Source organism: Morone saxatilis, unplaced genomic scaffold (genome assembly GCF_004916995.1).
Source record: "Morone saxatilis isolate NCDOM2014 unplaced genomic scaffold, NCSU_SB_2.0 Contig10, whole genome shotgun sequence".
Classification (NCBI taxonomy): Eukaryota; Metazoa; Chordata; class Actinopteri; family Moronidae; genus Morone; species Morone saxatilis.
In genome coordinates this window covers 1025873-1037053 of record NW_023339652.1, presented here as the reverse complement: position 1 = coordinate 1037053, position 11181 = coordinate 1025873, and the positions used below count along the sequence as shown (strand labels likewise).

The window sequence follows — 11181 nt, the reverse complement described above, 5'->3', positions numbered from 1 at the left end:
GCAGGGAATCTGTGGAGTTATCTTGATCAGGATAATGTCACTTTAAATTCCCACATTAAAACAAACTCTAGGACTCCCTTCTTTCTATTTACGTGAATATTACAAAAAATTGACACATTCCTGTCACAGATGGGGGATGCCAGAAAAACTAATCCATACATTTTGTTATTCTAGGCTCGGATTACTGCAACTCCTCTTTAGTTATCAGGTGACAACACACACCCAAACCCTCCCCTAATAAGTCCATAAACGCTCCAATTAATTCAAAACGCCTGCAGAACGAGTGACTGACAGAACTGAGAAAAAGAGATCTAGTGCTCTGCCTGCTACTAGCTTTCTAATTGGGCTCCCTGTGGAAATTGTAGTGTATAGAATTTAAAAAATTCTCCTGGCCTCAGCGTATAAAGCTCTTCGGGCGGATAGGGTCGGCCCCCGTTCATATCTTAAAGAGGCTCCATAGGTACCCTATTAGCCGCGACTAGCAACACTGCCGGTTCTTCTAGAATATAAGGTAGGTTGGAGGATAAAGAGAAGGTTAAGGAAGATTTTGCGTATGTCGTTCACATTGCACAGTGGTAATACATATTACAATGCCACAGTGAAATGCGATCTTGTACTGCAGCCAGTTTAGTAAAGAAAAACAAAGTACTAACTACAGTAAAACAGTAGTAATTGCAGCATAACACCACAAGGTAAACAATATATGGTAAAATATAAAACTAAGAAAGAAGAAGATAATTAAAATAGACTGCTGTTAAAATTAAAATAGTAGACTGGTAAAGCTCTGGGTAAAACTTTAGAGGGGGTAGCTCGTGATAATATACAGCACGTTGTACGTAGTTGAAAGCCAAGCTATGCTGGGGAGTAAAGTACAGGTGGTGCAGATGTTTTTTTAAGTCCAGTTGAAGGCTCGGAGAGTTGGAGGCAGCGGATGGGCATGTGGATATAAGACTCTTCTTCAGGCCTCTCATGTCTTTTGTCCTCAGGCAGTCGGAGGAACGCCGAAGCCTGATAGGGCAGGTAGAGAGGAAGCAAAGATGACTGGGGTGACTGGGCTGGGGGGTTTTGGCAGGCTTCTGTCTCCTTACGCCATGGCAACGTTGGTGATAAATGTCCTGCAGGTTGCGGAGGAGCGGGTTCTGGATGGTGCCGATCCTGCAGAACGGAGCCACCCTACTATTGCAGGGCCATAAGTCCATGTCTGTGCAGTTTCCAGTTCCAGGGTGGTGATGCCTGCCCACACAAGGATCGCTCTTTGGGGATCGTACAGGGTGTAAAAGTTCCTGAGGCACGTTTGAGGAGGGAGCTTTAAAGTCTGAGAGCGGTAGAGAGCGCTGTCTGAGCTTTGCAGGTTTCACCAATGGGTGGTTCAGCTGAGTCCCATGACAGGTCCTGGCTGAGATATTGGTCACTCCGGGTATGCTGAAAATTGTCCAGCTCTTTCCACGCTGCAGCAGCCCACGGATAGTGAGTGGAGGAGAGTCTCCTGTCTGGGTGCTGCCTTCCTGCTGAAGTCCCAATCAGGTTCTTAGTTTTGCTGAGTTCAGCAGAGTGGTGGGTTCTCCAGACCCAGTCCTCCAGGTGGGAGAGCATTCCCTGCCTTCTGACGGGGTGTTCGATCGGTCGTGGGAGCATTCATGCCTACAACAGCGGTGGCTCGTCAGGAAACTTTGATGGCATGATGTTTGGGTCTGAGGGCCAGGGCGTGGCCACGCAGTCCTGGTGTGCTTACGGCCCGAATACACAGAGGGCTGAGCACACAACCTGGGGGGATCCCGAGGTGCCAGTGTTGAGAGTCAGGGGGGCTGAAGTGTAGTGACCCACTCGAACCACCTGTGGTCTGCCAGTCAGGAAGCTGTAGATCCACCTGCACAGGGAGGAGTCCAGACCCAGGTCAAGCAGTTTGGAGGCCAGTCTGGAGGGGACTATAGTGTTAAATGCTGAGCTGTAGTCAACAAACAGCACTCTCACATAGTTTCCCTTACCAGTGTCCACATGGGAAAGGGTCTTGTGGAGGAGGAAGGTTATGGCGTCATCTGTGGATCTGTCCGGCCGGTATGCGAACTGTAGTGGATCCAGGGTGGTGGGCAGTGTAGAGGTGATAAATGTCTTGATCAATCTTTCAAAACATTTCATCACCACAGATGTGAGGGCTATGGGCCTGAAGTCATTGGAACTGCTGGGGTGTGGTTTCTTTGGGACAGGGACTATTATGGATTTCTTAAAGCAGGTTGGAATCACACACTGTCTGAGTGAGAGGTTGAATATCACTGTAAACGGAGGTGCCAGCTGATCAGCGCAGGTTTTGAGGATACGTCCACTAATCCCGTCTGGTCCAGCCGCTTTCCTGGTGTACACACTTTTAAACACCCTCCTCACGTCACGCTCCATCACGGCAAGTGTGACCTCCCCTCCGGCTGGGAGCGCAGCGGGCAGTCGATTTCCCGAATTAAAGCGCGCAAAAAAGTTGTTGAGTTCGTCAGCGACACCTAATTAATTGTTCTGAAAATGAACTTTATTACGTCTCATTCGAGTGCTGCAAGGAGAACACATTTTTGTAGGCCAACCAGGAAGTTAGCATCAACCTGGTTCCTTTAACAAAACATTAGTCGGATTTTTCCAATATAGTTTGGATTATTGCAGATTTATGATAATTACACACAATATAATTAGACTTTTGAAGCATAAATGCAAACACCATAAGTGAAAAACTACACTACGGTCGCACTGACTTAAACGTCATCCCCACTAAACCTCCAACATATAATTAAATAATAAATTAACTAAATCCCCATGAGCTAATTATCTTGTTATGTAAACATAATGTATTTTCTACTGATCATCACTCAATAATCTATTTTTTTTTTGTTGATTTTGGTTTCAGTGTATTTTTATTACTTTTGTTTATATTTGTTATCCCTAGATAAAAGTGCAGATAATCATTTTGTCGTCTCGACATATCAAACTTATCTCACAGTTACGATTTATTTTACTTTTGGGATATTGAGGTAATTTCTCCACCCAGAGGTAAAATTTGACCCACAGAACGTTGACTCTTCTATTATTCAACATTACAAGTTAAAAGGCCAAACTGCTTTTGTTTCAGTTGGTTGGAGCTACTTTTAGTCATCCACACCTCTTTCCTTCCTTCCTGCTCCCCTCCTCTCTCTCTCTCTTTGTCTCACTCTCTCTCTCGTTATACGACAGTAAGTTTCTAGGAACAACAGTTCTTATGACGCTTCATGCACATAAATGAAGGTAATAAACAGAATACACACTATAAAACAAATCAAACTAACAATTACAAACAGCACCTCCTGGTTTCTATTGATGTGCCACAACTATGTAATTACTATTCAGATTTAAGGGAAATCTGAGTAATTGACATAAAGATCAAACTAAACCTGCTTTATTTTGTGCTTTAATCTGTGCAGGGTTGAAAGGTGTCTGTCTCATTCTAACGCCATTCAACACATGAAAAGAAACAACTTTCATACTTAATGGTGTTTTATTATTGATTGATTATTAATACTCTGTTCCAATTCTGGAGTTTCAGTTATTATAAAGGACCAGTGTGCAACATTTTGGACAGTGTTTCTCAAATGGGGATATGCATACCCCTAGGGGTACTTTGGACTCCTGCAGGGGGTTTGTGAGATTTATTTCTTAATTAAAAAATATCAGTCATGCATAATTCCTGAAATAAAAGTTCAATAAAACATGTAAATGTAAGTTTGATAAACCACATTTTATATTCAATATTCCCATTTTCCAATGCAAATTAAATGCCGTCTTAGTGTTACTGCATGATGACAAAACATTTTTTTTAAAATCAACTAAAAGTTTCGCGAAGGCTGAGTTATGTTCAAATGGTTTGCAATCTGCAACTTCACCACCAGATGCCACTAAATCCTTTAAACTGGACCTTTAATGTGAATGTCAATGAGATTTTGAATGAGGTTTTCTTCCTTGTGCAACAGAAGTTACACTCACTGAATCCACAGCACAGATGAATATACAAACTCTGCTCTGGCTTTATCGAAATCTGGATTTCACTGTTCAATACTTTGTACAATTATTTGGATTTAAAACCTGGAAACAATGTTCTGAAGATCAGTCAGTCAGTCAGAGTCCAAGACAACATGAGTCAGAGCTCCATTGTTTTTATGTCATGTTTATGTACAGATTACAGGTAACAATATATATGTAGATAAAGAGGTTACAGCACTACTCAGTGGCTAATGTTCCCCACTATTACAACATTAAAGTTGATTAGTAATACAGTTAAAAACCACGTATCGTATGTAATTAGCATCAGGTGTACTCTGACTGAGCTGTAATGCCCACACAGCAGAAGGTTAAAGGGACGCTAATATTTTTTATTTTACGTTTGTAGTTTAAGTTATAACTCAATATGGAAATAATCTGTTACCTATTATTCTTGATTAGAACTGAAAAGGGTGTTTGTTAGCTAGCTAACTGTATTATATATTTATCTAACCAACACTGTCGTAGTGGTTGTAAACTTAATAGCATGCTTGCTAACGTATTAGAGACTACTGTTAGTATGTTAGAATTTATATTAATTACTAGTTAGAAAGCTAATTGTTAGCTGAGTTTAAAGTTTACCGACATTTTTGGCATCTTTGAAAAGTTTTAAATAAAGTTTAGTACAGATTTCAATCAGGACTTTTGTCGCATTTATCAATGCAATAATAGTAATTCTCAATAAAAATGTTATTTATTCATCATTAAGTGCAGGAGAAATAATAAAACATTAAAAGCTGTTTTAATTAATATATTTAAAATCAGCAGACTATTTCTGTAGCTAACAAACTTTAGCTCATTAGCACCAGAACATTTAGGTGTGGAGCATTGATTTGAACCTCTGGACTGGACTAGAATGTTTACATGAGCTGAAGTTGGTGCTTTCAATAGCTAACATAGAAAAGGAACTTTAACAATTAGCTAAAATTGGCTACTTAATTAGCTAGTGTTAGCAAAAGAAAGCAAAAAGACGAGTGGAAACTAGGGGACCTGTAAAATAAAGCCTTACGCACAAAGTTCAATTCCTATTGTAGTTACAGCAATAGCATAAAGGCTGAAATACTAAACATTTCAATTAAATTAAAGTGAATACAGATTATTCTTTACTCTGTGACAACTGTCTATAATTGAAAATGTCTAGCGTCCCTTTAAGCTCCATCAACAGTCAACAACAATAAAGTACAGGACACGAACCACCACCGACTGTACATACACAATACTACGTCAGAGGCAGTGTGTGTTGTTGTACCCGCTGCTGCAGTGGGTATGGAGGCTGGGTTCCACTCATTTCACTTCAGTCAGTTCAAAACGGGGAATTATGTCACCATCACACTGTAATATCTCTTTGTAAGCATTTTGAGTTTGAAATTGATCCAAATCCTGAACCGACTGGATCGATGATGGTCCCAGGAGGCGTGTCGACCATGTACACAAAGAGACACAGGTCCAAAGTCTCTTGATTGTATCACAAGAAAAAGGAATAAATATAAAATAATTTGGTACATAGAAAAAGAACAGTCTTCAAAGTTTCTCTCTCTATTGTCCGTCAACGGTCCTAAACGTTCCCAGTTTTAGCAGCAAGATCTCCGTGTTTGTGGTCCATGGAATGAAATGTAACTGCCCACATTAGGTTTAATAGCACTTTAACATGTACTGTACAATGTTACCCCATTCACACAGAGCAGATTAGATGTGTATGTTAATGTTCTTCATTACTGGCATTACTGTAGAAACCTCAGATCTCTAAAAACAACCCCAGGAACTGATAAAACCACCTCAGTATTTTCTCAATATTGTCACCAGCCAGAATATTATTGTCACATCATTTAGATACTGAGGCTTAAACAAGGGTGTGTGACTTAAGTCATCTAGGTTTTGACTTAAAAGAAAGTTAGTTTTCGATTCCTGTTCCGTTGATGATTTAGAGATGAGGTTTGTACCCCAAATAACTTCCGTGCGAGTCGACAAATGGCTGATAGCTGCTAAACACCTCAAAAACATGTAAAAACAGTATAAAAATAAAGTTATTATTACTTTGATACACCAAAATAACGTACTCACTAGATTAACATGATTTACAACAGCACACCGATGAGATGACTGCACCATTAAATTATTTCACATTTTTGGTATAAAGCAATATATTATTACACAAACAGGGGAATTGTCAATGCAACTATACAGAGTGAAAACTCTGAGACCAAGCAGCACAAAATGTTCTGGATTATTTGTTGTGTCAGGAAAAACTGTGTTTTCAAAGTGGTCCTGTGCTAAAAACTAAACTTTAATTAAAATGTCAATATATTTAAAACAGTATTAACTTTAAATATGGATCAAATATGTAAATTGTGACTGAAAATGATTAGCCACGCTATTTTTGAGCTAGCTTGTGTTGCGCTGGCCTCCATTTCTTTGTCTTTTATAAATTTTATTAATTGGTCTTTCTAAAAAGGTTTTAACATGATAGTGTTCATTTTAAGATAATCTCTATTACTACAATCATTTTAACAAAGATAAAACAATTATTTTGTCAGCATTCGAAAACTACAGCTCCCATAATTCTTAGACTGCGGTCAACAGGAGCTGTACTTGTTGAATAGTATAAAAAAATAATTGTTCTAACTTATTTTTATTGTACACGTATGGTTTAGCAGTGGCAGTTTAATTGATTTAACAAAATATTGCATTAGCGCAGCGCACTAGTAATAGCAGGAGCTTATACAGTAGGTTAGCATCCATTTATTGACAATAAAGCATACGGATTAACACTTAACTACTAAAGCTAGAATTAGTACTACAAGATACTAGTTTAGCAGAAGCTAATTAATCATTACATTGGTTTTTGGTGGTCTATGGCTGGAGGTAGCCCCATTTGTGACTTCAGTACTCCGTAAGTTACCGAGCCGTGGACAAAACGTACGTCCGGCGAGAATGAGCAGAAATAAAGATTATAAAATTGGTTTTGCTCTGGACAAAAGTTGTATTTGATTACTCTTGATCAGAGTATTAGCTCACGTACTCAAAACTGTCTGGTTAAACAGAAAAGCACATTTGCAAAAGTAGCATTAGCACAAAACACAAAATGTCTTTACTAAATGATTCTGCTGCCTAGTTAGCAAGCTAACATTTCAGGTTACTTGACGTGAAAGTTTAATGACATTTAGTATCTCTGAAGAGTTTAAAATGAAGTTAAGACACCTTTGAGATGATGGAAATACCTTTTAAAAGATACCTCCTGGATAAAGCTTTATTTCTGTACTAATCACAGAGTAACGTACAGAGCGCGGAGGTCACAAAAGGAGCTGGACGGTTGGTTCAGCAGTGGTATAGTAGTTTAACCAAAGGTGCAATGAGCTAACAGTCATTTACCAATAGCCTTTCCGATAAGAACACCACATTACAAAATAATTTTAAAATCTTATAAGACACAGAAAACACAACAGTGTTATTGAACATCGTACCATCAATTTCAGTCAAACTATTTCTATGTTTCCATGACAGAAAAGAGGTAAGAGGACAGTCTGGTTAGCTAAAAACGACACGATCCGAGAGAAGTGAAGTGTCTTCTTCTGAAGGATCACTCGCCAACAACACAAGAAGAAAAACAGCAGAAAAAGAAGAACGGATACATTCCTTTTTCAGAAATTTACCTTTTCCTCTATCCTTCAACGGGCTCCAGCTACAACTGTCCTCATTGGTTGTCCATCAAAACTCAAAGACCTCCTCCAGAGTCCCCTAATCTCAGAGAACTGCCAAATCTCAGAGATCATACCTGCTAAAGACTCGCTATGTTAGCATGCCTCCAGGTTTAAGTCCACAACCTCCTGCAGCGATGTGCGCTCATTGGCCGGTTTCTGCAGATAGGCGGGCCTCATACAGACTCAAGGCGTGATGGACGAACTCATACTGCTCACCTGTCTGGATCATACCTCCCCTGCACAGACAGACAGACGTACTGTTAGTTGACTGTCAATACTGATAACAATGTACACTATAAGCATTTATATACATTTAAATCAGGATAATGTATAAAGTTTAAATGCTTTTTTACCATCTTGAGGAATAACATTTATGAAAAAAGGTTTGTTTTTGATACTGCCATGAACACTAACATGCAGAAATTAAAAATTAATTTCAACACAGAACATAATACAACAAAAACACATGAAGGCTGGACAAAATTGTGGTAAGGGGGACAAAACTCATGTAAACAGGTTGTGGGGACATAACATCTGTTTACACACTAACATTGTGGGGACCTAACAACTGTTTACACACTGACATTGTGGGGACCTAACAACTGTTTACACACTGACATTGTGGGGTCGTCTCAACAACTCAATGTAAAGATGTAAAAAGCAGCAAATAGACACAAACTAATTTTAGTTTTCCCAAACTTTATTTATTTTAAAGAATGACCAGCCATTGCGATCCAATTCACAGCGAAGAGCAAATTTGTGCTTAAATGGACGTTCCTGACCATTAAAACCCATTGAAACTAATGGAAAACAGCCCCTGAAATGACTGTTTTCACCTGCTGTATGACTAATAATTAGTTCTGTGCAATTTTTATTTATATGGATTATATAGATAGCTATATATATATATAGCTTGTTGCATATGTGTACTGAAAATAATAAGAATCCCTCCATTTTTACTGCTTATTGAGGACATTTTCAGAAAAAAACGTATAACGTATAATCTCTTGTGCCCATAGGATAAGAAATTGTCTGTATCTCAGAAACTACAAAAGTATTTAAGTTAAAATGTTAAATGAAAGTTAAATGTCAAAGATATGCACACATATGCTGTGTAAACTAAATATTTCATTCAGGAAAACATAGAATAAACACAATTTTAATGTTTTCCCTCATTTATGACCACTGACAAAATTGTGGTTTTTAATTTTATCTAAAAATGTCGAGACCTTTAGACCGATCAGAACAAACTTTATTTTTACGTCTCATATTGGGTTAACATGAATCAATACGTCCTTGTTACCTGTCGGCTCGGAGCTGGCAAGTGATGCTCAGGACATCCACCACTCCCTCCAGCTGTAGCTGTCGACAGCCTATCGTCGTGGCAATGAAGCAGCCTGTCCGTCCAATCCCGGCACTGCAAGCAGAGAGGAGTGTGGGTAATGGAGTTATTTAAAAGCATCTTTCAGTAGCGGCAGATGAAGCCGATTTCCCGCTCTCTTTATACCTGCAGTGGACGATAACCGGCCCCGTGGTTGCAGCCGTCCGTCTGTCCGCCTCGACGTCGGCCATCAGCTGCAGCAGCGGCATCGTTGAGTCGGGGGTTTTGTGGTCGGGCCACGATGTGTACCAGTAATGCTGCAGCACACGGGTTTGATTCCCACACTGAACACACACACAGATAATGTGAATCCCGAGCACTTAAAGACATTACTGAACACAGAAATATTAAAACGTGTGAGTACCTTGAGAGTGAGGCTGCGGGTCGTGTAGTGTTCACACTCTCTGATGCTGTTCACCAACACTTCGACCTTCCCATAGATTCCCCGTTTCTCCGGCCAATACAGAACACACTTCTACAGAGAGAAAGAGATATAGATCATGCCTGTTGGTTTTAGCATGTTTATCCCATTTACTACAGATGACCTGTGAAGTACTTTCTTTTCCTGCTCGGTATTTTCAAAATAAGACTGATTTCTAATTTAAAAGTTACTGGTTTCATTTCGTTTTTAGGTAAAACAACTTTCAGGTGAATTTTGTTGGCAGAATGATGTCGTTACCTCGTTCTTCTCCTTCAGTTTGGTGATCATGACGATGACGGGCGACTCTTCCTGCCAGGCCATCTGCCAGAAGTCATTCACCGTGTTCACCATGGGACCCTGAGTGGCGATGAACGCTTTCTCATCGCCTAGGTAACCCTGGGACAGTAGCCAATCACACAACAGTGTCAGCAGCCTCATGGGGGCGTATTTTAGCATCTTTTTTCTAACAGTAGGAAATCTAAAACACCTGAAGTTATTATTAATGATCAATATTTAGGTATTTAGTATTTATATGGAATTTTCTTTTCTAGAGGTGAAAACTGAACATTGTAGAAATTGATTCTGGGCACAAAACAGTTTAAAACAAACTGTTGTTAGGACTTTTGAGCTGTTGTATAGGAAAAGATGTAAGCAATATATTACTTTTTGTGCCAAATACAAAGTTTGTTTAGTGTTTGTGAATATTACTCAAAATATTATAATACAGTATGCACATTGCACACCTGGAGAAAAAACGTTATTTACTTCCTATATACTGCTTTTTAGATAAATACACAAGAAACTTTATCAAGAAAACACACATTAAGAACAATACTTTTATTAATAGAGAACCGACTCCAGTAAATAAAATCCAAAACAAAAAATGAAAACAGCATTAAACAATTTTAAAAAATACCTCAGCAAAGAAAATCCATAGTATAAAAGTGAGTTTTAAGAGGATGTTTAAGGAGGATAACAGGTTTCCTGCCCAGGTCTGTGATATTTTCTGCATTCAGATGTTTATCATAAAACAGGTCTAATCATAATGTGGTAATCGGACCCATATTTTTTACGTACTGATCCCTTTCATGTGATAAACGTACTTTGGATGGACTAAAATTAGCCCAGCGTTGGTATTTACAGTAGGATGAAGAATCTGAAAACAGCTTCTGTTCTCTTCATGTCTGACAGTTTAAACAGTTTTAGTGGAGCTTCCTAACAGGAAGAAAGTCCATTGTATCCGAGTCTGAGAGCGACATTACAGACTTCAACAAGAGCACACTTTCACTGTGTGTGTGTGTGTGTGTGTGTGAGGAAACTGTTGACATTCCTCATAAGTGATGTGATTATGTCAGTGTTTGTTCTCAGGTTCAGAGAAGATTTAACAAATAAATGGTGTCATAATTAACTGAATCAGAAAGACGTTAGAAATGAATGATGAGTTCCTCAAAGTCAGGAAGTAGTGAGTGAAAATTATAAGTCACACACCAGTGGAGTTAATTTGCTCACACACACTATACTTCAAGCTTATAGATGAGATTTAAAATCATTAATATATCAGCAAACAGCTATTCTTCCTCTGAAACTGCTGTTCTTATCATCTATGTTCAATGAATTAAGGATTTATTTCCACC

General features: G+C 38.9%; 1 protein-coding gene across 1 annotated transcript in view; it reads right to left on the bottom strand.

Annotated features, from left to right (window-relative positions):
• Positions 1-5906: 5906 nt before the first annotated feature.
• ptprr (protein tyrosine phosphatase receptor type R) overlaps positions 5907-11181 on the bottom strand; it is a gene marked incomplete in the record, with an annotated part of 22425 nt that continues 17150 nt past the window's right edge. Inside the window, 5 exon segments of the mRNA XM_035674806.1 lie at positions 5907-7981; positions 9049-9162; positions 9253-9410; positions 9491-9601; positions 9806-9943. Of these exon segments, the coding sequence (XP_035530699.1) occupies positions 7888-7981; positions 9049-9162; positions 9253-9410; positions 9491-9601; positions 9806-9943 (615 nt within the window).